The sequence below is a fragment of the Tachysurus fulvidraco genome, chromosome 2 (genome assembly GCF_022655615.1).
Source record: "Tachysurus fulvidraco isolate hzauxx_2018 chromosome 2, HZAU_PFXX_2.0, whole genome shotgun sequence".
In the NCBI taxonomy this organism is placed as follows: Eukaryota; Metazoa; Chordata; class Actinopteri; order Siluriformes; family Bagridae; genus Tachysurus; species Tachysurus fulvidraco.
Window position 1 is genome coordinate 14,091,170 of NC_062519.1, and position 27,444 is coordinate 14,118,613.

At 39.7% G+C, this 27,444-nt stretch overlaps 2 protein-coding genes across 15 annotated transcripts; one reads left to right on the top strand and one right to left on the bottom strand.

The window, feature by feature from the left end:
- The first annotated feature begins 70 nt into the window (after positions 1 to 70).
- Positions 71 to 21,660, top strand: dido1 (death inducer-obliterator 1). 13 transcript variants are annotated; one of them, XM_027176401.2, is made up of 17 exons: positions 71 to 129; positions 5,288 to 5,375; positions 6,440 to 6,557; positions 6,878 to 7,721; positions 8,074 to 8,467; positions 9,871 to 10,089; positions 10,423 to 10,660; positions 13,124 to 13,700; positions 13,853 to 14,012; positions 14,129 to 14,245; positions 14,398 to 14,559; positions 14,781 to 14,934; positions 15,014 to 15,512; positions 15,768 to 15,915; positions 16,007 to 16,096; positions 16,229 to 16,424; positions 17,525 to 21,660. In XM_027176401.2, the coding sequence occupies exons 3-17, from the start codon at positions 6,479 to 6,481 to the stop codon at positions 21,133 to 21,135; spliced, it is 7,488 nt and encodes a 2,495-aa protein (XP_027032202.2). In that variant the 5' UTR covers positions 71 to 129; positions 5,288 to 5,375; positions 6,440 to 6,478; the 3' UTR covers positions 21,136 to 21,660. The 13 variants fall into 13 exon arrangements, with proteins under 13 accessions (XP_027032202.2, XP_047665992.1, XP_027032205.2 ...); XM_027176400.2 differs by lacking the exon at positions 71 to 129 and adding an exon at positions 162 to 448; XM_047810034.1 differs by lacking the exon at positions 71 to 129 and adding an exon at positions 162 to 448 and having other exon boundaries at positions 6,461 to 6,557.
- Positions 21,661 to 23,182: 1,522 nt separating this feature from the next.
- Positions 23,183 to 26,541, bottom strand: LOC113661840 (opioid growth factor receptor-like). 2 transcript variants are annotated; one of them, XM_027176311.2, is made up of 8 exons: positions 26,383 to 26,541; positions 25,800 to 25,880; positions 25,379 to 25,420; positions 25,237 to 25,294; positions 25,065 to 25,143; positions 24,719 to 24,782; positions 24,455 to 24,603; positions 23,183 to 24,368 (listed from the first exon to the last, which is right to left on the bottom strand). In XM_027176311.2, exons 1-8 carry the CDS (start codon positions 26,461 to 26,463, stop codon positions 24,047 to 24,049), a joined length of 876 nt encoding a protein of 291 aa, XP_027032112.2. In that variant the 5' UTR covers positions 26,464 to 26,541; the 3' UTR covers positions 23,183 to 24,046. The 2 variants fall into 2 exon arrangements, with proteins under 2 accessions (XP_027032112.2, XP_027032113.2); XM_027176312.2 differs by lacking the exons at positions 25,065 to 25,143; positions 25,237 to 25,294 and adding an exon at positions 24,916 to 25,025.
- Between the last annotated feature and the right edge of the window lie 903 nt (positions 26,542 to 27,444).

Consider the following 27,444-nt stretch of genomic DNA (forward strand, 5'->3'; position numbering starts at 1 on the left):
GGGCCGCTAGGTGGCGCTCTTGCACCGACAATCTAATTTTCCATCCGCCATATAAAAAAAAAATCAATAAAAACACAAAAAGTGAACGGCGAGGGCTCTGAAAATCCAGTCGTCACGTTCTTCCAACTTGTAAGATTATATCATACGCAATTTTACGTTCATGAACGTATAAATATCTGCCTATTTGTCGTGACTAGGTTTAAAATAGTTTGCTTTATTCTGCACTATTATTCATTAACTACAAGGTTGATTGTGAGTTTGACTACATAGAGCTCTGTCGCTAGGATACAGAATTAAAAGTGAAGAGTAAATTAATCTGTGTTTAATTTGGTTTCACAAACTGAATTTTACACGCATTTGAGAAATGGGATGCACTTAAACATCCTGCATGTGGACACGTCTGGACACGGGCCTTGTCCTGCAGCTTGGACTGTGTCCTCTCTCAAGAGTAAGTCGCTTTGGATAATAACACAAGACAAACAAACACACCATACAAGCCACACAAACAAAAACGTACACACAAACAAACACAAGACAAACATGCATACACACAAGCAAACACAAAAGACAAACATGCACACACACAAACGCGCACACACACAAACAAATAAACAAGCACACACACACAAACAAGCACGCACGCACACACACACACAAACAAGCAAGCAAGCATGCGCACGCACTCACACACACAAACAAGCAAGCAATCGCACACACACACAAACAAACAAGCAAGCACACACACAAGCAAGCACACACACAAACAAGCACACACAAACCAGCCAACAAACAAACTGAATACATGTAGACATTTCTGACCAAATGATGTACTACCAAAGCGTTAATGTAGCTAGTCAGAAGGATACAAACTAAAAAACAGTCAACATGCTAAGCAATCCTTATTCTTACTCAAATAATTACTGTGTTGTGCTTTACATGTCTTAAAAAAACTCTGCATATATAGCTTTAATGCGTTAAAACTGCACTAGACTATTTATTTACTTATTTATTGTACAGATAACCTGAAAGATTCATAGGCTGGAATGCTTGTTTATATCTGGATGGGCCTTCTGTCTGTTTTATAAACAATCTACAGATTATTTTCTTAACAATTAAAGAATAGAGAAAACTTGACAAACCTTTACCCAATTCTCCGTTAAGTGAAGGCGTTTTCGTTCTGTTTACATGCAGTGATTTTAACCAATCCGAATGAATTCATTCTTTAAAGCATTTGTGTATAAAACCCCTGTTTAAATGCATGCTATGTGTAATCTGATCCAAAGGTATAAGCATGTGTGGAACAGGGTTTAACTACATCCAGGCAAAACTTCATCCTAGTGTGATTGTGACTGCAGAGAAAATGTTCAGCTTTTCATATTTGCTCCACAGCCCAGAACAAGAATATCGATGAAGTGAAATAACATCAGATGCACACATCATCCATTGGTATAAGTCAAATTCAGTTTATTTCTATAGAGTTTTTAACAACTCACATTGTCTTAAAGCAGCTTTACAGAAGTATAGAAGAAGAAATATATATAAAATATCTATCTATCTATCTATCTATCCCTAGGATGTGGTAGTCTAGTGGTTAAGGTGTTGGATTACTGATCAGAAGGTCATGAGTTTAAATCCCAGGTTCACCAAGCTGCCATTGCTGGGCCCCTGAACAAGGCCCTTAACCCTAGTTGAAATACAATTGTAAGGGTGCTTTCACATCTATAGTTCGGTTCATTTGGTCCGGACCAAAAGCAAATAAATGATACATTGTAGCATTTTAGCAGTTTTGATTCCTTTTCACACCACACGGATCGTTCTGTTCCAGTTGAAACGAACCAAAATGCAGTCATATGATAACATCCACATCACTCATTGGCCACATGTCTTTGAGCGTATTTCCTAAACTGCTTCTCGATTGGTGAGAATAAACATGCGGGAAATTCCAACGAAACTCCGGAAGTAAACAAAAAGAGGAAAATACAGCATACACCATGGAGAGACGACTGTGCGCTGTAATTATGTTCGTGGTTGTAATCTACTGCATCACTTGTATACAGCACTGTTGTCCCAAGTATTTTGTCCAGGTCATTGTACCAGGGGAACTTGTCTTTATCGTTACCTGAGCTGCCTGTTTTATTAAGTGCATCCCGCACTTGGATGTACTGCTGGCGGAGTTTTTTCACCTTAATCCGGTTAAGGTGAAAAACAGACCTATGAAACCCCCTGTCCCTGAGCTGATTGCTAAATAAAGAGAAAACTGCGCGATACTTTTTGCAGTTAGGTCTGTTCGATCTCGGATTGTGTTCTCACCACAAATGAACTGCTCCAGAGTTCGTTTGAAAGCGTACCGAGACCACCTCTTCACCTCTTCTTTTGTTGCGCACCAGAGTTCAATTGTTGCATTCTCACCTGCCCAAACGAACCGCACCAAATGAGCAATTGAACTCTGGTACGATTCAACCGAACTAAACAAGGCAGGTGTGAAAGCACCCTAAGTCACTCAGGATAAAGGTAAATGCTGTAGATGTAAATGCATCCCTATCCCTAATGAGCAAGCCGGAGGCGACAGCGGCAAGGAAAAACTCCCTGAGAGGACACGAGGAAGAAACCTCGAGAGGAACCCGACTCAGAATGGAACCCGTTCTCCTTTGAGTGACACTGGATATTAAATAATGTCAATGTAAATAATGTCATTTCTACAACAATTTATAATAGTCCAACACAAAACTCCTGAGGAATATAATGCATTTCCTCATTAAATTAAATTTACCTTTTTTTTATACTAGATTCTAGTAATTCTAGCGTTCAGTTTGTGCTTTGTAGTAGTTGTGTATATGAGAGATTTTATTTCCAGTTTTATTAAGTTGCATGTTGCATGTTCATCCCAGTCGTTAGCCCTGGGTGTAATTCCTCCCCGGTCCTGAGGTGGTGCTGTAGCACGCAGCTCACTGACAACGCGTGCTTTCCTAGTTCAGGCATGCGCGCGCTCTACAGCGAAAAGAGAAAATGGAGGATGTCATATCGCTTTGACCGCGTTGCTGATGCACTATATCTCTAAGTGAGTATGCGTAACTCAACGCTCCCGAACATAGCTTAAATGCACGACAAATACATATGTTTGACCAAAAAAAAAATGTGATTCGCATCGAACTCGTGTAGCTTAGCAACTGCGCGAGCCTCATCGGCGGTAATGGCGTCACGGTCGAAGGCCACCGTATTAACAATATAAATCCGTGTGCAGGAAGGTTTTGCTTGCGAAATACCGCACATTCTACACCTATGGGCAGTTAGCTAGCTTCGAACGTCGCGTACAAAAACGTGGACGTGTTCGTGGGCGCGTGTTCTTCGTGTGTCGCTATGGTGACAAGCTAACCATGCTAACGGAAGAGCGAACTAGCATGGCGCTTGACCGTGTGCCTCGCGCACAGTTTGCGAGAACAAACCTAGCTAATATGATGACTTTAAGGGGATATTTTACACACGAGACAAGATTTTATACATTTTCAGAGGCTCCGCGAGTCAAAAGCGGTTTGTAAATTTGCGTACGTTTGAGCGAAAGCTATCGGGCGTCGCGCATGCGCGTTGAGTCGTTAGCGCGTCTCGACAATGGACAAACAGCGCGCGCTTGATAATAGATTATATAGTAATCACATCGTGTTATGGACTGATTTAAGTATTTATTTTATTTAGTTAATATAATTTATAGAACGGTAATCTCGAGAAAGATAAGCCGTGTTTAGTTCGCTAGCATATATTGTGTTAGCATGTAGCCGTTTAGCTCCTCGGACTGTAAGAGCTATTAGGCGACAAGTCGCGTGTTTTTATTCCGCTTTAATATTTGTATTTTTTTTTGGAGAAGACATTTTAGGCTTCACTGTGAAACTACGAGTGAGCTGCTGTTTGTGGAGTAGTGATGATTAGTGAAAATGAGTTTGTCATTAAAACACTATCTAATCAACCACTGTCATAATTATTTGAAATTTTATAATGATGTTATAATTTTAAATGTTAACAACAAGAAGAAAAAACAGCCTGTTTTGAAATCATTTATCATCACGACATGAGATGTAACGTATAACTGAGAGGTCAGTAATTCGGATTGTAGCTCATTAGCAATATTAGGTGACATCAGGGAGACCTTGTGTTCTTCAGAGGGAAGTCATTTTCATATTCTCCTTTATTTATTTTATAGATCACACATTAACCACCTAATGTCTCTACTGTGTTTTGAGGTCGTTGATTTTCTTATGAAAGCATGACGGATGTCTGGGATTCCTCTTGTAATTCAGCAGTTTGCTAACAAAACAATTGTTTTTTAATCATTATTAAAGAATGACATCTTAGTTTTCAATCAATTTATGCAAATGACAATGTCACTGCTGTTGTTAGGGCTGCTAATTATTATATCTGCTAATTACAGAATTCATAATAAAACACCCTTCATGGAAATATATGTCAAGACAAAAAATGTAATAGATCTTAAATGATGGACAATAGGCTTGTATACACACTGTACTGTACAGCTGCAAGTGTCTGCTTTATTCCTTCTCAGTCTCTTGTGTATAAAATGACCTGTTCTGTTCACACAGCTGTGGATGGGGGATAAGCAAAAGAGTGACTTCATTCATCCATCCTTAATTTGATTTGCAAATAAACAAGTAAAAGTAATTGTCATGAATGTTGGTTTTGTACATTAACAGTCTCAATCCGGTTAGAGACATTTTGATTATTTCTGAGCTTATCAAATGATGGATGTATGCCCTTTACTATCACAGAACATTCAGTGATATCTCTGTGGATCAGATTACAAATGAAATAAATTGATTTTGGGCAACCAATATTGATGTCCACGTTCAAATGAGGCTTCAAGCTCCAGTGTCTGTTGGATTTTGAGTGTCACTTTGCTAAAACTCACTTCACAGTTTTCTGACGAATCTAAATGATACCGATTTAGGTCAGGGGTGGTCAGTCCTGTTCCATGTTATTCTGGGTCAGATATAACGCATCTTTACAGGTGAATAAACATGATGTTGCATCTGAGCAACTGATAGTAATTGATTATGGTTAGAGCCAAGTTCTACTGATGACTAGATCTGCAGAAATGATTAAAAATGGTTTCTTAATTACTTTTCCGCACTTCATTCAAAAAGTATGCTGGTATCAAGTATCTTGAACTTGATCATTTTTGCTGTCTGATTATATTTAGCGGTAAAATAGCGGGCAGATGGATTAGATAGATAGTTTTGTAGAGAAGTGTGGTTGAGTTTTATCATATTTGTCTTCTTAGATGACTCATTGCGATGTGAACGGCTCAGGAGCTGCTTGTAATTAAACACTGTTCCCAGTTCAACAGAGTCTGAAAGGCACACAAACAGGTACTGTACTTAATTCTTGTTTAGGACATTCCCAGTTTGTAATGTCACAAAATTGTGGGTTAAATGCCTTTTGTGTTGACTCTGAAAAACAGACTCAGGGTTTGATATGAACTGTTCACCTTGTGATTTTACCTTGCGTGTGTGCGCGCGCGCTAATTTATCTGATATTTAATCATATCAGCGCCATGCACGAGGAAGTATGCATTATTTGAACACATTTAAGCATCTGCCCAAAAATAATACAAGTGGAGTAAATAAAATAAACTGGTATATAATGAGGTTTTTTTTGTTAACTTGGGCACATTTGTATAACCCCTTGAGCTGGAGAAATAAAAAATAAATAAATAAATAAATCGCTGCAAGAGATTTAACTAATTAAATGATTAACTAAACTGATTACATTTTTGCATAACAAGAGTTTCTGCACTTTCATTGCAGCAAAAGCTGACAAGCATCTCACATGCCTCATGGTTTAAGTAGCATATCGTTTATTAGAAAACATTCATCAGATTTCAAAGAAAGGTTTCTGTGTTGCAATCTGTCATATACACTTTGGATGAGGGACGGCCAAATTCATTGGATACGTTGTGTAATACATTGATTAATGGGTTAATGAGTTTAACACATGAGTAAATTGAACTGAATACAGTAAGAATTCAGTCTCAAAGCAGCTTTACAGTAGTATGGAAAAATTAAAGTAAAAGTAAATTCAAAGATTAATATTCAGTTACTATACATCTAACTCTACTGTAGCATTTATACAATATGATGTGTATATTTCATGAAATATTGCTTGTTTAGAGGAAGAAGTTGTTCAGCATTGATGGATGGAAGTTGGGTGGGTGCTGGATGTAATGTATAAAAATACATTTTATTTATTTATTTTTTTGTATAGGTACTTAATATAATCTTAAGTTCTGTTACATCAGTTACACATCTGTTCCCTTAGTAAGTCAATTAAAATGTTAAATATTCACCAAACTGTAGGGTGACCATGCCATCTTCACAGAAGTGGTGAAAAGCTCAACTCTGCATTCTGTGTTGTGCTTCTCTCTTAACTGTAGATAATTCTGTTTGAAAACTAGCAAGTGACTCCATCAGCTATGGAGGAGATTGTGAGCCCTGAACTAGCTCAAACCTCTAAGCCTGAGTCCAGCCAGGATTTGGATTCCAGTTCACAAGGTACCACTGACCTTGGACCCGCAGTATGAATGAGTGCTTTATTTGCCTGGTTTGCCACAGCTGGGTGGAACTTTAATCTGGCTCAGTTTTCTTATTGAAGTTATTTTTGCAATCCGTTGTCTTGCCTCAAATCCTGCACTCTAAATCAATTGGGGCCATCATTTTAGCTCTGCTTTTGGATCTGGGCTCCGAATTCTGTAAAATATGTTTGATACATCCTGCTTGATTACTTACATTTGATTTTCCTTTGGATTCTTTCCAAGTTAAGGCAAAAATAAACAAATCACAACGTTTCTTGTTTCCTTGCCGCCATCTCACAGCTGCAGTGGCAGAGGAGGAAAAGGACAACAAAATTGACACAGGTGAAAGTGATGCCGCGCAAGAAAACCAAGTAGAGGACTCCGAGAAATCTGCAAAGAACTCCAACGTGCTCAAGAAGACTTGGGGCTTCCGTAGGACCACTATTGCGAAACGTGACATGGCTGGAGAGACAGCAGGCATAACAGATAGTCCTGGAGCACCGGTGCGACGAAGCGGAAGGCAGGCCAAGCGAACTGATAAGCTAGAGGAGTTCCTGGTGACGGTTAAGCGAGGGAGAGGAGCAGTGAGACGTAGCGCACCTGCTTACTTGGAAAGTGGAGATCCACCATCTGACTCTGCATCAGAGGCCAGCTTGGACAGAAACACAGAGTGTAAAGTGACAGAAAGCAAAACACCATCACCAGTGAGAAGGACCAGAGGGAGGGGCAGGGGAAGGGCAAGCCCCAAGGCCATAACAGACATGGTGGACTCAGCCAGTGATGAGGATAGTTCAGAGAATGAAGAGGGAACCTTGAAAGAGACACAGGAACAGCATGAGATAGAGACTGGTGTAGAGGATGACACGAAAGGAGAGGCGATAAAAGAAATGCAGCAAGAAGAACTGCAGAAAGATGATGATGATGAGACAAACAAGGAGGAGGTGCCTGCCAACACAAGGCCTTTAAGAAGCCCTTTGAAATCAGGCACTAAAAGAGAACCTAAGCCTAAAGCTTCGGCAGGCAAAGAGAAGGATGTGGATGAAGAGGAGGATGATGAGACGTCGTCATCATCCAGCGAGTCTGATAATGACGGTTATGATCCAAATGCACTTTATTGCATCTGCAGACAAAAACACAACAAAAGGTTAGTGTCTTGTATAAAAAAATAATTGTGTACACACCACCACCTTTAATGAACAAATGCACAATGTGTAAAATCTGTAAAGTTTACTTTTTTCATTTTTGTTTAGATGTGTGGAAGCTCTTGAACTGTATCTGCATGATTTTATGCATTGCACTGCTGCGGCCACATGATCGAGACCCTTTTAAACCTTTTGTTAGAATGTTAAACGACTACCGTTTTGCCATCAAAACATGCCTTTATTTAACGACAATTTTTTACTCATCACCATGTGAATATACTGACGGTAATCAGACGAGACGGCCTGCTGTAGCTGGTTTTGAAATGTGGTTGAAGCATTGCAGTATGTCCTCAGGTTCATGATATGCTGTGACCGGTGTGAGGAGTGGTTCCACGGAGACTGTGTGGGCATTACCGAGGCACGCGGCCGTCTGATGGAGCGCAACGGTGAGGACTATGTGTGTCCCAACTGCACAAGCAGGAAGGCCCAGAACTCCAAGCCCTCCACTTCTCCATCCGGCGCTGAAACCGGCAAACGACCTGCTACTCCCACAGCTGGTCGCAAGGCAGATCCCAATCCAGGTCTTCTTAGCCAAGCCAATGTGCAAACACCTTCAACCGCTGCTTTTCCTGCTGCTTCAGCTACTCCTGCTGCAGAAGAGAAGACCGGGGAAGAAGTCGGCATCAAGGGCAGGATTGAGAAAGCTGCTAACCCAAGCGGCAAAAAGAAAATAAAGATTTTCCAGCCGGTAGGTTGTTGTACAATATCTGTGTTTCAGTACAAGTCAGAGATGTAACTGCAGTTGAGATTTGAAAGACAAGTTTGATTTTAATTTAAAAATTAAAAACATATTTTTTCCCCTGTATAATTAAGTGGAATAATTAACTGAAAACCTTTTATAAAGTGAATATGCTTTTTTTTTTTTTTTACATTCACAAAGTATTTTACTACTTTAATTGAGCACTGTGCATCTAAGCATTGAAATCCTAAGGATATAGCTTTTTTTTTTGGTGAAAAATAAATCCGATTACTTTGAGAGGGTATGGTTTGTATGACTGTTAATGCTGCTTTGTTTTTAACCTGCATTATGAAAGTTTCATGACTCTGCATTATTTATTCTTGCCTTGATGTTTAAAATATAATTTTGTTTTAATGCTACTTTAAAGTCGTTTTTTTTTTTGAAGTGATCATTTCTACGAGGGCTTAAAGTATTAATTAAAGATAGGAAAATCTGAAACTTACCATGACATGCAGACCTTTAGCAGATGTGAGTTATACTGTATATCTGTGTAATGTGTATATAATGTATACATAATACTTGGAAACAGAACAGGTAAATTTGCTTGTTTTTAACTAACTACCATGTGATGTGTGACATGAAACAACTGCAACAAAATATATTCAGTATGGCCGCCTATTGCGATACTTGCATGGACTCATCTGGGAGAAGAAGCTAAACCCTTCCAAGTAATAGTAGTTAGTGTATGTAGTCTGCTGTGATGGTTTCTACGAAATAGCAATACAAAAAATTTTAACCTCGAGCTGAATGAAGCCATAAATGACCAGTAATATGGATTCAACAGACAGCAAGGTTTATTGATTTCTATTTAAATTACACAAAGTGACATAACGTGTCCTCGTTAGGGAAACGCTGACTCCAGTTGCAGAAGATTATGTACAATTAAACCACTGCTAAATAATGTTTATATATTTTTTGATATCGGTGTTGATCAAGACTTCATCTTTTTTTTTAATCGACACCTAAAGAGCAATAAGAGACCATGCTGGTCAAATATTGGCTATAAAATATAAAGCTTGGGAAGAAGCAAAAGGGTTAAGACATGTATGCTTTTGTATGACCATCAGTGAGACTCACTATACATCAACTTCAAGAAGTGATTACGCAGTCTCTTAGTATTCATTTTGAAAACTTAACATGTTTTCTTTTAGTGGTTTTTAGAGAATGTGTGTAGACAGTTGTACAATTGTTTCTTTAGAGTTTAAAGCCCCATATTAAATTGCTGTTTTTTTTTTTTTGTTTTTTTTTGGGAAAACATCCCTTTAAGTGCTAGAAGCTTTGCTGACTTCTGTTTGGGGGATTAATAGTTCCACCACCTGGTGATGCGTCTGACCAACCTGAGTTTTCAACAGGTGATGGCGACTGCAGAGGAATCCTCTCTCCCTAAGTGCATTGGTCCTGGCTGTGAAAGGGATGCGCTACCCGACTCTGTTTACTGTGGTAATGACTGCATTCTCAAGCATGCTGCTGCTGCCATGAAGACCATCACTACTGACAACAGGGAGACTAAACCCAAGGAGAAGCCCAAGCCAAAAATCCTGAAAAAGCCTACAGTCGTATCTACAGTCAAGGTATTATTTTGGGACCAGTGTTTTAGAAAAGGTCCTAAAGCATTAACACTTTATACGTTTTTAAGTGGAACTAAAATCAAACAATCAACATAGTGTCATTGTGGTTAGTGGAAACTGGTAAAGGTGATTATTCTTAGGAGACTGATAAAACTAAGGTTATAATATTTCCTTTTGTGTAAACGTTTTTGATAGGCAAACTTATCAAACTTAGGCAAACTTATAGGTTAGTGTTGCATATCAAAATACCGTAAAAGTTGTCCCTGAGCTTATCAGAGCTGTCGGGTCTTGTTTAGTGACGCATGTTAACACTTCTCATGCTTGTTTCTTTTGAAGAATTCGGGTCCTGAGCGCAGAAGCAGCAGGAGGTCTCCAGACCCGTCCAGCAAAACTCAAGAGGATTCCTTGGAGTCGGAAGGCAACGAAGCTGAAGATGAGGAGGACGAAGAAGACAGAGTCGCAGAAGAGCATCCGCCACCGCCAGCCATGTCATCCTGGTCCAGCGATCATAATTACATTGCAGTAGCGCCAGAAAAGACTACAGCAATATCACCAACTGTGTTAAACAAAGCGTGTATGTATCTTAAAGGTTTTCCACACTTTAATCTTCGGTCTCTCTGTGACTTGTGGTGTAGAACTCATGATATGAGACATGAGATGATGTTCTGGCCCAGACACCATCAGGCTGTTTCACTAGGAATCTGAATTGCCTGAACACCTGATTTATCTGGCCATACAAGATGAAAGCTTGTGTAATTGTGGAAGTTTGTAAATTGGTGGCCCAAATGCACATATTTAATGTATACAGGGATCCTGAGCAGGTAAGTATATATATATGTATAAAGACAAATGGTAGGTATTATTTTAGGTTGTCTAATTTTTTCCCCCCAAAATAATTCAAATGCTTGTTTTAATGGCCAGTTTTCTGGGCACTAGCAAAACCAAAACCTAGACCATAGAATTTTCTACGCCATACTCAAATTATTTATTTATTTTTAAGAGTTGGCTGAATCTTTTTCAAGATATGCCAACACAAGGATTAAAGAGATGTAGCGTGCCTTGCCCTGATGTTGGTTTTTACATTTTTGTCTGTGGCTTGTATATATTTTTGTATGAAAGTGATATTTTTTAATTGTGCGTATGAATGTCAACATTGCCTCCAACGTCCGCTCTGATCTGGGAATAGTATCTTAAGAGCAGGAGTACTGACCGCTCATCTGAACAGGTAGGTCATGGTGTCTTTTTCTCCTGCCACCTTTTCACCAAGAATAGAGCAGCATTTCTGATCACACGGTACCTGGCAGGGGATAATCTCTGCGTGCATCACAACCTTTTCTGTTACCACTAACAGCTTTTAAAAAAATTTTTTTATATTTATCTGACTTGCATGCCCTGCTTTTTTAAAAATGAAATTCTCTTTTCAAAATAAGTGACTTCAAAATAAAGTGATATTACAGATAAATACTCTGATGCCCTTTGCTTCAATTTTGAGCGAAGTCTTGTTTTTTGGGAGTGCTTTGGATATCTTGGCATCTGACTGCTTTGGCCATCGCCACCCATCCAGCAACTGATCAGCGCTGATATTTGCACTTGAGTGAAAAAGGCCTGACCCTCTGGTTGTGAAGTTTGAAGCTGCGAAGACTACACAAACTGGAAGATGAGCAGTCTGCCAGACAGCACCCAGAAGCAGAAATTCTCTCATTAGTACAACACATGCGGAACGCAATGCCATAATTAAACGTACATACAGATAGCAGGCATGTTAATACATGTTTGCTTTACAGTCAGAAGTTAAGCTAGCTTTGGGGTTATGAGCTGTGTTCATCTTTAATGTGTCGATTTATTGATCAGGATTTATTGCTTTATATTATTAAATAGAGAAATGCTGAAAGCCATCAGTTAAGATAGTTAGGATGATTCACCTTCTCATTCATTATCAAGGTATTTCTGTATTTTTGTATACAATTAAGGAGGCTTTGCTGGAAATAAATCGTCTCATTAGCTGATCTTTCTTAACATAAATACTTCCATTTTAATGCTAAAATGTGTTTTTTTTTGTGCATAATACATATGATAATTTGAGCTTTGACCAAGAATGTTTGTCATGTGGGTAAATCTAATACAGCACCACTTCACAAAGAAAATATGAGCTTTAATAAAAAGCAATTCATGCAGGATGATTGGGACTACTGGTTTGACTTGGATCTGTGCTGTGTTGGTCTTGGACAACTGTGCTGTAGAAGCTTGCTTGGATTAGGGGACACACACATTTTAGTGTGGTTGCGCTTAGATCATACATAACATGTATGTCCTGCATTTTGGAGTCTGTAAAATAAATTTTTCCCAGTGTATTATTAAATAAATAATAAATTGGGTGTATTAGTCATAGGTAGTAGGTCCTTGAGCCTGATCAGCAACAGGTAGGACTGACAGTTTAGTCTTCTTGAAGACCAGTAAATGAACCATTGCTTTTATAATACATTGGTAAATAAGACATTGGTTAGGACCTTAGGGGGTTTATTACTTGATGCATCTCTAAATGCCTCATGTCCATGAGGCTTTGGGTAGCCTATGTGAGATCAGGTAGAACTGGTTTCCAGATATGCCACTTATACATGTTATTTTCTGTTCCTCTAGTTGGATTATCAGCACAAATGATATTTTTTAACTTGTAGACACGTGTCAGTAAATTTAGTTTAAAGACCTGGTTCTTCATTCTAATTTGAACTTTCTTTGGGACATGAATTAAAAAAAAACAAAAATAAATAAATATATGCTTGATTTATTTTATTATCTCCCCCCCCCTGCAGTGCATACCTTCAGATATTTATTTATTTATTTAATTTGAAAGATTATTAACAGAATCAAGGCAAGGCACAAACATTTCGTTTGGTAAAACAAAACTACAATACTTATTCTAAAATTGTTTCCCTGGAAACTCCAACTATACATTTTTCTTAATTCTATTCTGACATTTAAATAAGGTTTTTGTAATGATATATTTTTTAAATTTATGTACATTGCATTTTGTCTGCAGCAGCTACTCAGAAGGATGAAGAGGAAAAAACAGAAGAACCTGAACCTGACAAGAAAGAGCCGGCTCCTGTAGAAAAGAAACCCCCAGCAACAACTGTCTCCTCCAAAGGGAGCAAAAAGTCTCCAGGCACAAAGATGACCAAGCCTGTTCCGGTCTCTGCTCCCAAAGGCAAAACGAGCACTACGTCTTCAAGCAGTTCCAAAGACTTGAAAAAACATTCAACATTACAAGGCAAAATTGTCAAATCAAAAAAACCAGGGCCACCCCCACCTCCCATTCCAGTCTTTTCCACTTCTGGTCCTCCTGGATCAAGGCTCCATCCCACAGGAGCTTTGAGTGTTGGCAAGAGCACCTTCACCATCCCCAAAAAGCAGCCCCAGTCTGGGGCGAAGGAACCTGCGAGTTCTGGTTCCTCTACGGCCTCCAAGTTGCCTTCTGTGTCCGTGCCCTCTAGCTCCCAGACCCAGCCACCACCATCCAAGGCAGCACCACCAGCACCTCTCCCTCCACAAGCACCACCTAACAACCAGATGAGATCCAACATCCGTCGTTCACTAACTGACATTTTATACAAAAGGTGAATGGAAAAACATATAGTGCCTCAGAATAAGGCATGTTTAACAAATATTTGCAAATGTGTGCATTAAGGTATTAATGAAAGTCCATTTCTATTTTATATCTGATTTTGAATAATAAGTATATGACATGACATTCTTAACTGTACTGTAGGGTAAGTGACAGCGATGACCTCTCCATGTCTGAGAGTGAGGTTGGCAAGCTGGCTGTCAGCATTGAGAAAGAAATGTTCAATCTGTACATGAACACAGACAGCAAGTACAAGAACAAGTACAGATCCCTAATGTTTAACCTGAAGGACCCAAAAAATAAGGTTGGTTAACAGTTCAAGTGAGAACCACTATATTTATTTATTTTAAAAAATATTTGTTTAAATAAATAAAACAGATGATGCATGTTGTTTGTCTGCTGTGTGCGTGTGTTCAACAGGGTTTGTTCTATCGTGTGATTGGTGGAGAGGTCAGCCCATTTCGCTTAGTGAGGCTCAGCCCCGAAGAATTGCTCTCCAAAGAGATTTCTGATTGGAGGAAAACTGGTACATCTGAGGTAATACTGCAACAATGATGCATCCGTAATGGATGAAGATGTATAGAAACTTAAGTGTGTGTGTTCCAGCTGGACATCCAAATACCCTCATAGAATTTATAATGTATAAAATTTGTGTTTTATATTAAGTCATTTTATTTTTTATTTCCAAGATTCTGGACGCTAGTGGAAGGACACAACCAGGGTACTCCAAAGCTGGATCCAAACAGGACACCGCTCCTGCTGATGTTGACATGGAAGAAGCTCCTTCCATGTCTGATGGAGATGTATGTATCTCTGCTACTTCCCAATCTCCTCGCTTGGCTTCTGGGGCAGTAAGTGGTGGCTTTCTGGCTTTGGCTTTTTTAAATCCTCTGGCTTTGTTCCTTTCCTTCTTTTTGTTCCTTTCCTTCTGCACACTTGATTTGACCTTTTCTGCACATTTTTGCCCTTTTTTTTGTATTAACTGTAGTTTTATTTTGTGTTTGTGAATAAGGAAAATAATTCAAAACTTTATAAAACTGCTGAATTATTCATTCTATCTCTCTTTTCTTAGGATCATCAGGACTCTCACCCCTCTTCAACAACTCCGAGTTCTGCTTCAACAGGAAAAAACAGCGGTGTCCCAGACATATTAAGTAATATGTTGAAAGACACCACGGCAGAACACAGAGCTCACCTGTTTGACCTTAACTGCAAGATTTGCACAGGTAGCGCCATATAAAGATAGACTGCATAAATCTGTTATGATTTGGAAGTTTCATTACTTTTTTCCATTATTTCTTTCAGGTCAGCGGTCAGCTGATGATGAGCCAGCAGCTAAAAAGCCCAAACTGTCACTTCCTAAAAAACAAGATCCACCTGAAAAACCCAAAGCAGAGCAACGACCCTCCAAGGTGCAAGCAGACCAATCTAACACCGGTTACTCTGTCAGCGATGTGTCTACTCCTCATCAACCAATTAGCATGGAAGACCAGAGCAGTACTGTGCCTGTTGTGCAAGCTCCTGTGGTCATGCCCACAGGTTCTTCTGTCACGATAAGCCGCCGCGACCCTCGTACTGCCAGCCACCGCTCTTCTACACCTCTCGCTCAGACTGAGCCTGATGTTAGTTTTCCTGTTGGGGCACCAGTCAGTGTGCCTATTGCCACCCCTATGCCCTCTGAAGCTCCTGTGGTGGACGTGAAGGGGCCGTTGCCGATGCCACCTCCGGCATCTCTGCCAAAACCTGTGATGCCGAAACAAGTCACATCAACAGAATCATGGCACTACGGGGCCAGTGCATCCAGGTAGTTTGTGTCAGAAGTTTCCACTGGTTTATAATATTCTCTTTTATTTCAGGATGCTTTTCCCCCCCAAATATGTCATTGTTCGTTGTAGCAGTTATGTTAACCTGTTGGCATAAATGTTCAAAAGTTCACAAAATCAAGAAAAGTTTAGTTTTGGAAAGTTTTTTTTTTGAATGTCACTGACAATTGATACAGATGGTCATTGAAGGGTTAAATCATAACTTAATGTCAGTGATGACTTGTGTATTTGTGCAGCATGGCTGAGCCGCCTCCTGAAGGCGAGACAGCTCTATTTCTCTCTGGACAAGAGATTATGTGGAAAGGATTTGTCAACATGCATACTGTTGCCAAGTTTGTCACAAAGGCCTACCTGGTCTCGGGATCCTTTGAGCATCTCAAGGAGGTTTGTTTTTTGTAATTTGCTGAATGTGTGAGTATAAGTCAGTAATGAATGTGAATTAGATGCTAAAGCCAGTATTTCTTCTTGGTTTTAGGACTTGCCCGATACCATTCACATTGGTGGTAGAATATCTCCACACACAGTTTGGGACTATGTTGGTAAACTGAAGACGTCACTGTCAAAAGTACGAGACTAATACATACTATTATTATATATAATTAAGAACGCATAACACGTTAAGACTGATAATTAAAATAATTGCAAATTCTAAATGGTTTGTTTATTCACAGCATTTTTGTGGCCTGTTGCTTTTCAGGAACTTTGTCTTATTCGTTTCCATCCAGCAACTGAAGAGGAAGAAGTTGCGTATGTCTCTCTGTTTTCGTATTTCAGCAGCCGAAAGAGGTTTGGCGTAGTAGCCAACAGCAACAAACGAATCAAAGACCTTTACCTCATTCCACTGAGCTCCAAGGATCCTCTGCCTGCTAAACTTTTACCTTTTGATGGACCAGGTAAGCTTGTGCAAAAAAATTAAACTGCATAACAGTGCATGTTTGCTCTCTTGAAGTATTTATTGAAAATTCAGGTGTGGTTTAATTTTCAGGTAAGTATGCTTCCAGTCCCTATGAATTGTGCCAGTTTAGTGCATAAAAAGAGGGTTTGTTCCATGATACCAATGCTTTCTGCAAAATTAACTTTTTAAAACTTTTAAATAAGTTCTTATGATTGTTCCTTCTTTGTTGATATAATTGTTCCTTTTCCCTTTCTTGTAATCTGTATTGTCATTTGTGTGTTCCTAATAAAGCACATTATGCATCCAAAATTGGTGCAATCCTAGATATTTGTCTCAGCCTTTTTTCTCATCTGTTTTGTCATGAATGTTTATTCAATGTTTAATCAGAGAAATTGATGTCAATTTTAGTGACGTTAGTTACCTGCATAAAACTATAATACAGTTTGTACACGGCAGACATGAAGGACTGTCTTTGGTTATTGAATGTATAAGCTCTTGATGTCATTTATTAATGCAGCTGAAACACCATGGTGTATATATGGTAAGTCAACCGCTGGATGCAGTTGTTGGAGAGACGTAACCCACCTGAAATACAAATTTTAATTTCTGCATGACTGCTTATCCATATTTTCAGACTCTGATGCTCTTATCAAACAATGGACAACTGTTTTGACAACTGTAATTACATACAAGCAGAATGGCCTGCTATCTTCAATGATGGTGTCACTTGGGTTATTCCAAAGTATATATATGGAGCAACAGAAATTGTGTGCTAACAGATTGACTTGTAAAATACACAGTATTTATCCGATGATACGAACAGTATTTATCTATATTACTACCAGTGTCTGACAATACCAAAGGAATGCAGCCACCACTTTATCATATGTCTGATCTGTCGTTATTATGCATTCATTTCTATAACAATCATATACATTTAGTGTGTATTAAGGAACAAACCCTCTTTTTATGCTGGCAAGAGTTATGTACAGTGAAATATCTCATTGAACATTACCTAAAGGCTCTTTTTGTTTTTAATATCAACAGATACAGTCACTCTTTAATTTTTTGACAAGTTATTTTATTGTGTTTTTACAGGTCTCGAGCCTGCTCGTCCAAATCTTTTGCTTGGGCTGTTAATTTGTCAGAAAGACAAGAAACGTCCTGGAGCCCCTCTGGAAAGTGAGGAAAAACGTTCTAAAACGCAGCGAGATGATGAGACCGGCCTTCCAAAACCAATCGTCGTTAGTAAAACTGACAAAGCCATCCGTATCACTCAGGAGACCATAAGCACAACTCCTCCTGGAACTCCGCCCCCTGTCAGCAGTTCAGAGTCATCGGTTGGTCAGCTTCCATCAGTGTTTTCAATCTTGTCCTCTGTCAAGGCACCTGGTGCAGGCAGTAATTCCCCTTCAATTACGGCTACCCCAGCAGTTCCTGCCACATCTGCCACACCCCTTCAAACCATCCTGAAGACTTTGTTTGGGAAGAAAAAGGATTCTGATGCTTCTCAGTCCCCTTCAGATCGTAGTTCAACAGATATGTCTGTTCCTCTGCTGGATCCGATAGTTGAGCAGTTTGGCATTACAAAAGGTAAAAAAGTGGATGAGCAAGAGGACGATAGACCATATGACCCAGAAGAAGAATATGATCCCAGTATTTCATATGGTAAAGAAAAGCTGAATGAGTCTTTGGTCCCTAAAAGCATCACACAACCAGAAGTCAAATCTGGTGTGGTAGATGATATTGCATATGACCCTGAAGATGACTCCATTTTTGAGGAGGTCAAGGGTGACCCAGGTTCCAAGAAGCAACCAGAGGAACCGGAACAGCAAATACCCGATGCTGCATCTATCTTAGCCAACAGTCAGTTGCTTCAACTTGGTAAAAAGGTTGAGCAGTTGGTTGCAAAAAGCACAGCTACTATTCCAGTTATTAATCAGAAAAGGGATCCCAGGCAGAGTAGGGACCCTAGACAAGTGGCTGCTAGTCAGAGGCTAAACTCAGATGATTCTGTAGAGAAGGAAGAGACTGCGGTTATGTCTACTATTATTACTAGTACTTTGAGTAATGCTATAGCTGCTCCTACTATGATGACAGACAACCCTCCCCTTGACATTGCTGGAATACTAGACACATTAACATCACAGCAGCCTAAAGACTTAGACACTCCATTACAAGATTCCTTAAAAAAAGAACCTTCAGAACAAGGTGCAACCATTGATGTGCTGCCATCACAAGGTCATGCAAATGTTGACTCGGACCTATCACATACGACTGATGCTGTGTTTGAGTCATCCAAGCCTGAAGAGGAATCAAACAGTGAAGAGGTACCTTTCCTAGATGCAGATAGCACAGAAATACCACTTTTAGGGGAAAAAATAGACCCTGAACTAGTAGAAAGTTACTTAGACACAGAATCTAAAGAAAGTCCAAAAGAAAATGATGTGCAGTTTGAATCAGAAAACAAAAGCTTTGAAGAAATTTGGCCTAATTCTGCAACCATTTTAAAAAAAGAGCCTTCTGTTGGAGATTCAACGGAGTCTTCTACAACGACATATTACAACATTACAACAATCAGTACACCGATAACGTCTATGGGGAGGCCACAGGATGTGACACAAGTGAGTTCATCTTATATGGATTCGCATAGCTCTCATATGTCACACATCCCTGGACCAAATTCACAAAGTGATTACCGTGGCCCTTCAGACATTCCACCTCCAATGTCCTTCCCACTGCCAGTTGGACCTCCACCTGTTCTTGGTCCACCACCAATGACCGTTCCACCCCCCATGCATATCCCACCGCCAATATCAGGGCCGCCTCCCATTTCAGGACTACCTCCAATGCAGATGCCGCCACCAATGCAAGGCCCACCTCTAACACATGGGGAAAATGACCTGCCACAATATCCACCACCTGGTCCTTATGCAGCTTTTCAGAATCAGTGGGGAAGCAGTCCACAGTTTGATGGTTCAAGGGGCCCACCACCTCCAATGGTTACACCGAGAGGGCTCCCACCATCAGTCCCACCAATGGGCCAAAGAGGACCTCCACCTCAAATATTTAATAACAATGTGCCCCCACATCATATAGGTCCCCGAGTACCACCCCCTGGTCCTCTGCCACCTGGCCCACCACTCCCTCATTTTGATGGACAAAGATTCAATGGGCCACCTCCACCTTTCAATTTCCCTGGACCTCGAGGCCCACCTCCACCATTTGCGGGCCCTCCTCTTGGTCATTTTGAGAGCAGAGCACCACCACCATCTCACTTTCCTGGGCCAAGGGGTCCACCTCTTCTTAACAGCTTAGGGGATCCTGGACCACTGACTAACATCTCAAGAGGGCCTGCTGACAGCGATAGTGGAAGTTCTTATCAGCCAGTGATTGAGCAACCCCAGGGACAGACAGCCTCACACAATTACAGAGACAATCAGGGACCCTCACATGGTCCTCTGTTTAGGGGACCCCCACCAAACCACTTTGATGGACGAAGAGGCCCACCTGGTTCTGCAGGAGATATATCAGGGCACAGATTTCCCCCACCAAATCAATTTCGTGGTTCACCTCAGGATAGAGTATCCTTTGAAGAACCAAGAGGAGGGTTATCTCAAGACTTGGAAAGACACAGGGGCCCTGCCCCTCAGCATTTTGGAGGGCCGAGAGCTCCACCACCAGGACACTACTCTGATAATGATTCTGGAGGTCAGACATCACGTTACCAGCTAAATGATAATCTGAATGACATAAGACCTGTAAGGGGGCCTCTGTTGCCTACTCCACCTGAAGGTCCCATCCCAGTACCAGGCCGCTTGGGTGGTCATAGCCCAGAGTCCCATCGTGATGACCACTGGAGAAGACACTCCCCTGAAATGAGAAGACGGAGCACCTCCAACAGAGATGGTACCGAACCACAGGACAGGTCAAGTCGGTTTGACAGTGGTCCCCGTGACCGAGATGGCCCATCTGAAGAAAGGCAGCGAGATGTGTCTGAGGACAGGAGAAGGGACAGAGATCGGGAAGGGCTGCATGGAGGCCGATCATGGGGCTGGAGCAGAGACCGTGAATGGGAGCGTGGTAGGGAGAGAGACCGTGATAGAGATAGGGAGAGAGACCATAGTAGAGATAGGGAAAGAGACAGGGAGAGAGACCACAGTAGAGATAGGGAAAGAGATAGGGAGAGAGACCACAGTAGAGATAGGGATAGAGACAGGGATCGGGACCGCAGTAGGGAAAGGGAAAGGGAGAGAGAGCGTAGCAGGGAGAGAGACCGCAGTAGAGGTAGAGACACTGATCGGCACAGAGATGGCGATGGGGACAAGAGGAGGGATCGTGAACGGGATCGGGATAGAGAGCGTGGCAGGGAGAGGGAATCCGACAGGAAGGACCATGACCGAGACAGAGGAAAGAACAGAGAACGGGATAGAGACCGTGACCGGGAAAGTAGAGACAAACGGCGAGAGCGCTCAAGAAGCCGTGAACGGGACCGTGGCAGAGATAGAGAGAGAAGAGAGCGGGACAGAGAGAGGGAGAAGGACAAGGACAGGGATAAGGACAGGGATAAAGACCGGGATAAAGACCGGGAGAAGGACAAGGACAGGAAACAAAGGAGCCGTAGCAAAGACAAAAAGGATGAGAAAAAAGAGAGACTCGAGACCTCAAGAGACACTGAGAAGTCTACTGATAATGAAGTCATGTCCTAAGTTTTCTTTTTCCTACAATGGTCATGACATTCTTCATATTTCACTAGCTTTGGTACATGGAATTTCCAAATGGATTTGCATGTTTGTGAAACTATTATACATTCGTAATTCGGTGATTTTTTTTTTTTTTTAATTTTTTTTTGCTGCTTCCATGACACATTTTGTGCTCTTGGTTACATTCAAGGACACTGATTTTGTGAATTTCATTTAAAGATGTAATTAGTGGAATAATGTCATGCCATGTTACCCATCACCTGGTAAAATGTTTTAAAAGTTAAAAAAAAAAAAAAAGACATGTAAATATGTATTTGTGTATATACATACATGTGGTTTTTAACTGTTTTTTCTAGTAGAGAAGTGAAGCCATATAGCTTACAAGGATTAATGTAAGAGGGATAAACTGGCCTTGAGGTCTCTGTATGGCAAAACTTGTTTAGCAGTCAATAGATATGCCTGCAGGCTGTCGTCAGTCAGATGTTCTGTAAGCTTTATCAGGTTTTGTTTATTAAACCCCTCTTTGTACAAGATTGGCATATCTGTGATTTTTAAAAAAAAAAAATATATAATTTACATTCTGTATGCTGCTAAATGTAAACAGTGTGTTTGTGTTTGTCATTATTATTACTACTACACATCTGTTGGTTTGACACTTCCACCTTGTGGCTGAAAAAGAGAATGACAACCTGCGTGTAGAAGCTGGTTAATGATCAAACTCATTGTAATCAGGCATTGGTGACTACTGAGGCCACAAAGGCACTTGACTTAAACTGCAGTTAAAGTGCTAAATGTTAGCTTTATTTACAATTATTATTCAGTCATACATATAGATTTTCAACCTTTTCTGCTAGTTTTCTTAAGGTAGTTTTGTGTATCTGCTTGAACTATAATCCAATATAAACTGGTTATTCTGAAATTAAAAAGATTAACATAGCTTTTTCTTATTGGCTAGAATTAAATTTTTCATTGACCTTTTAGTGGGATGAAGTAAAATAAACAAATTATGAATGAATAGTCACTTTAAAAACATCTCTTAACCTTTCATCAACCAACAAATATAAATGTTTATGATTCTTGTATGTTGGACAATACTTTCTAGATATTCTCTTTCAGTTCCTATGTCTTTCACAAGCCCAGCTTTTGTCTTTGTCCTGAACAGATCTTCCACGTGATTAGCTAGATTACGATTTTACGTCAGTCGTCGTTGACGTGTCCTCTTACTTTGTCTTAATGTGTTGTCTTTCCTGTCCTACATGGGCTCGGTAGTATTTACTCCTGTATTTACTAAAATACTAGTATTTTGCATTTTATTGATTTATAAGCTTATTTTATAATTTGATAGATGCTCAGACCAGGCCTGGCTCCACGGGGGGGCCAGAGTGGGCCTGCCCCACCCAATCAGAGGCTTGGCCCACCCTGGCCCCATACCACATAACAGCCAATCACAAAATTGGTGCGATTATTCAATTCAGCTCGAGATACGTTATTTTCTAATTTCTGCCCAACCCCCTTTTTTCCCCCTCCTAGACAGACAGACTTAGCTCATTCATTCACATTCATGCAACCTTTGAGGTAAGCGGATGTGCTAATAAAGCAACAAACGACAGTCACAGTAACTTTATTAGAACTGTTAGTGAACTTGATTAACACAATGCTGTATATACAGTACAGACTAAAAGTTTGGACACACCTCATTCAAAGAGTTTTCTTTATTTTCATGACTATGAAAATTGTAGATTCACACTGAAGGCATCAAAACTATGAGTTAAACACGTGGAATTATATACGTACATAAAAAAGTCTGAAACAACTGAAAATGTCATATTCTAGGTTCTTCAAAGTAGCCACATTTTGCTTTGATTACGGCTTTGCACACACTTGGCATTCTCTTGATGAGCTTCAAGAGGTAGTCACCCGAAATGGTCTTCCAACAGTCTTGAAGGAGTTCCCAGAGATGCTTAGCACTTGTTGGCCCTTTTGCCTTCACTCTGCGGTCCAGCTCACCCCAAACCATCTCGACTGGGTTCAGGTCCGGTGACTGGAGGCCAGGTCATCTGGCGCAGCACCCCATCACTCTCCTTCATGGTCAAATAGCCCTTACACAGCCTGGAGGTGTGTTTGGGGTCATTGTCCTGTTGAAAAGGTGGTGTGTCCAAACTTTTGGTCTGTACTGTATAGCCTAATAAAACACAACGTGTACAGATTTCTTGTTCCGAAAGGACAAAAGAAAACCACTTTAGCTCTCCAGGACACAGCTACCACCTCCTCATCCATTTGCGGCAATGAGGTCAGAGAAATGAATGAGTTGAGTTCATCTGCAGCTTCCGATGGACTGCCCCTTTTTTAACAAAACCTAATTCTTACAGTTCATGCTTCACTCAAGTAACAAGTTTGTTTTAGTTGATGTAATAGTCATTTTAAAAGAATTGCCCCTATTTATCAAATCTAAAGTTACTTAATTGATACAAGATCTGTTAAGGGGTCAAAAAAATATTAAAAATGAAGAAAACACAACAATAACAAACAACCCTAACAATTGTCCCCAACCCCAATCCGAACGGCCCACCTGAAATATCACTTGGCCCACCTTTCATCTCATATCTGGAGCCGGGCCTGGCTCAGACATGCTTTTGACTCTTTATTTGTACTAAAATTATGACACCAGTGAAAATTGGCAATAAGCTTTTGCCAATTTTCACTGGTGTCATCATTTTAGTACAAATACAGAGTCAAAAGCATGTCTGAGCATCTTTATTAAATTATTGTTAAAAGGTTAGTCTGAGGCTTCTGTTTTGACCTACTGGTCTTTTCAGTAGACAAAATAACTTAACTATAATTCTTATCTGCAGATTTTTATGCACGTATCAGTTTCATCTTGATTTTATAACCTTTTGATCATTCTAAACCCTGTTAATTACTTGGCATTTCCAAGCCATTCTTCATGTGCACACTCAAGCTCCTTCAAAAATTGATTCTGAATGCTTTTAGGACACCATACAAATTTCTCTTTTGGCTCAAAATAACACAAGGCAAATTTGATCAACTCCTTTCTTTTAGTCTTGTCTACAACTGCGAACATAAAGTAGTCCAGAGCGCTCTGCTTGACTTGGGGAAGTGTGCCTTGCACCAGAGTCTCAACAAGGAAGAAGTGAACCAGCGGTGCTTGATAGTGAGAAAACCCCAGCAATCCCATGGACTTAAGGATACGGGTGATGCGAAGATTGTTGTGTGTGTTTCTGTAATATTTACGGAGGGAAAAAAATTAACTACAGAATTAAATTCTCTTGTATAGATTAAAAAAAGTAAGAAGAACAATATGCACCTATTTAGGTTTGCAGATCGCTCTGTCCAATTTGTAGCTCGTCTCACTTCTCCAGTTTCCTCACTGATGAGTTCTATGCCATAAAAGTCCAACATGAGCTTGTAAGATGTCAACAATCTTTTCTTCACCTGCTCGTCCCTACGGAACAGCTGCAAAAGATTTTTCAGCACGTTTCATACATTATTTTCTTCATAGCAAAGGTCTAAAACTATTCTACAAAGATTTTCTATTGTATATAATTTTTAATTATACTTCAGTACTGACCTTGATTGCTTCTGGGCTAAGCTCATGTGATGCGTTCCTTCCTTTCTCGTGAGTTGGAAATAGCCTGTGGGGAAATGTTTACAACCTCTGAAATATATGAAATGTATAGTAAGCAACATAAAATATTTTAATCCATTACCATTGTATGTTCACACCTCAAACACTAAAGTTTTAGACTTAATGTATAAATGAATAACCTGGGATTTGCCATGTAGCTGGAATTACCATCAGCGATTGTGGAAAAATCCCATTCCTTAATGTTCCTTGTTTCATTCCACTCATTAATATTAGAGCCAGTGTTGATTTGCTGGACAAAAAACACTTACTGTCACATTAAGATATTTACCATTGAATGTAGTAGTGCACATGCTCTAGCCTGTTGTAATCACCAAACCAGTGCATGTGAAAATCATCAATGAGCATGCCTGAAGATCAAAAACAAATGCCAGTCCTCCTCATAATATGAATATGATTGTGTATAATGTCTATTTATTTACTGATTATAAAGTGTGTTTCACCATCAGGGTCGAAAGGGATCTTATTTTGGTAGAACCACAGATTCAACAAGACTTTTTCCTGTAGATATTACAATTAAAAACATTAGTATTAATAAAGAGGTGTAAGTGATAAACACTGGAAATAGACAAATGTAATACTCACGTCGTCCAGCTCATGATCTGTCACATCATCACACCGGGTGATCTAAAGTGAAAATGAAATGTAGATGCTGTTTTTCCACTCAGTGTAACTTCTAATGTAAATATAGCAGAATTCAAGGACAGATGACTAGTTATGGGTTATAGGGTTGCACAAATTCCTAAGTCACTGGTTTAGAAAATAAACCTTGCAGCTATGAAAACTGCACCCACTATACTTGTGGACACGAGAGTGTATGACGTTATCCTTATATTTTTCATGTATTGTTGCATTTCAAGTTGCATTGCTTTGCCATAGTCTGTTAAAAAGACTGTAGATTTATAACTTTTTACCATTGAATATATGAGTGTACACGGAGTGTCTGGATGCCATTCCAAAATAAATCTTAGAGCCGGCAGTATATATGATGCCTACTGCTACTTACCCGCCACATGTATCTGTAGTTTTGCATGTCTTTTGCAGCATCTGTGTTCCTTTGTGCACTCCATGGCCACTGCACCGAGGACTAAAAAAGAAATGTAGATTTAATTTGGTTTTAACATTAATGTATGTCAGATAGTGTTTTGAACACAGTAGACCAGCAGTTTCGAGCTCAACCAACTGTGGCGACTCTTTAACACGTTTTGCTATTTGTTTCTATTTGAAGTTCTACATTAAAGAAAACTTCACATCAACCCTAACCCTAACTTTAACCCTAACTTTAATGAGTTTTAGTCTGTCCCTGTGAAACACCCAATTCCAGAGGGTTTTCTGTGTGTGTTCAGTGTATAAAGATAGAAAAGCACAGCCTGAGAGTGTGTTTATTTACTATTTCTGTCATTTAGCTGGCATAGTGTTTGTGTGAGTCAAGTTACTTTAGAAGTTCCACTGTGTGGAATCGGTAGCATTAGTTTGGACTTTTAATTCTTAGGCTAGAAAATAAATGCTTCATCATGTAACCACCTCAGTGTACCTGCTTTCCCCTGATTTACATCATGCATAAATGTAAGTAAACCATGTCATTTTACCTTTGTTCTGTCCTCATAGTAATCTTCATCTTCCCATGTTGAGTCAAAGTCTGTTAAAGAGTTACTCTCTGAGTTACCCATAGTCAAGCCCAGTCTCTGCTCAGAATCATGAAGAAGTAGCGAGGACAAGGAAGTCTAATAAAAACAAACTGGAAGTCAAACAAACAAATTGAAACACGCCCATTGTTTTAAAAGTGAAAGCAAAAGTCTTTTTGTAACACTTTTTATTTAAGAACAGCCAAACCATGTGCCTACATATTATCAAAGAAACCCAAATTAATCCCAAACAGTTCATCAAGGCAGCATGCACAAGAGCATCAATCATATGACAGTGATGTATCAAAGTAAATCAAATCAAACTAAAAGTTTTTAAGATGTAAATTCTGTACTGCGTTTTTTTCTTTCTTTCTTTCTTTCTTTCTTTCTTTCTTTCTTTCTTTCTTTCTTTCTTTCTTTCTTTCTTTCTTTTTTTTAAATAAATTATTGATTTACTTTATTCAGAGTGCAAACTAATTATCTCAGTGTATAATCTTCTCAGTAAGCACTCTGAGCATTCTGGGCTTCAGCCAGTAGGGGGCATCAGAGGTCTCCTCATTGAAGTTTGAGAAGTTTTTTTTTACATCTACTGTATACGTAGCTGTAGCGTTGCTATGCAACTGATATATAGCCGCGATGAGCTTAACAAGCAACCTGCAAATTACCTCAAAGCACTTTAAATGTCAGCATTGGTGAGTCTGGATATTGTTGTTTTTTTAAAAAAAAAAAAAAAAAAAAAAAATCTGTTTTCCTTAATATGCAGCGCCGACTGCATAATGTTATTTATTTATTTATTTATTTATTTATTTATTTATTTATTTATACTATTTGCTAAAGTGCTAAACAGCGCCGACTGCTGGACTGTTTGTTAAAGGGCTAATAAAGCGTCTAATGCTGGACTTTTTGTTAAAGTGCTAATAAAGTGCCTAATGCTGGACTTGTTGTTAAAGGGCTAGTAAAGCGTCTAATGCTGGACTTGTTGTTAAAGGGCTAGTAAAGCGTCTAATGCTGGACTTGTTGTTAAAG

Excerpts from the sequence above, each read along its gene's own strand:
- dido1 (XM_027176401.2), top strand. The coding sequence starts at position 6,479 with ATGGAGGAGATTGTGAGCCCTGAACTAGCTCAAACCTCTAAGCCTGAG. Across the intron at positions 10,090-10,422 it reads CAGTCGTATCTACAGTCAAG|AATTCGGGTCCTGAGCGCAG; the intron begins GTATTATTTTGG and ends TTTCTTTTGAAG. Across the intron at positions 13,701-13,852 it reads ACTGACATTTTATACAAAAG|GGTAAGTGACAGCGATGACC; the intron begins GTGAATGGAAAA and ends ACTGTACTGTAG.
- LOC113661840 (XM_027176311.2), bottom strand. The coding sequence starts at position 26,463 with ATGGGTAACTCAGAGAGTAACTCTTTAACAGACTTTGACTCAACATGG. Across the intron at positions 25,881-26,382 it reads ACTATGAGGACAGAACAAAG|TCCTCGGTGCAGTGGCCATG; the intron begins GTAAAATGACAT and ends TTTCTTTTTTAG. Across the intron at positions 24,604-24,718 it reads TTAGCCCAGAAGCAATCAAG|CTGTTCCGTAGGGACGAGCA; the intron begins GTCAGTACTGAA and ends AATCTTTTGCAG.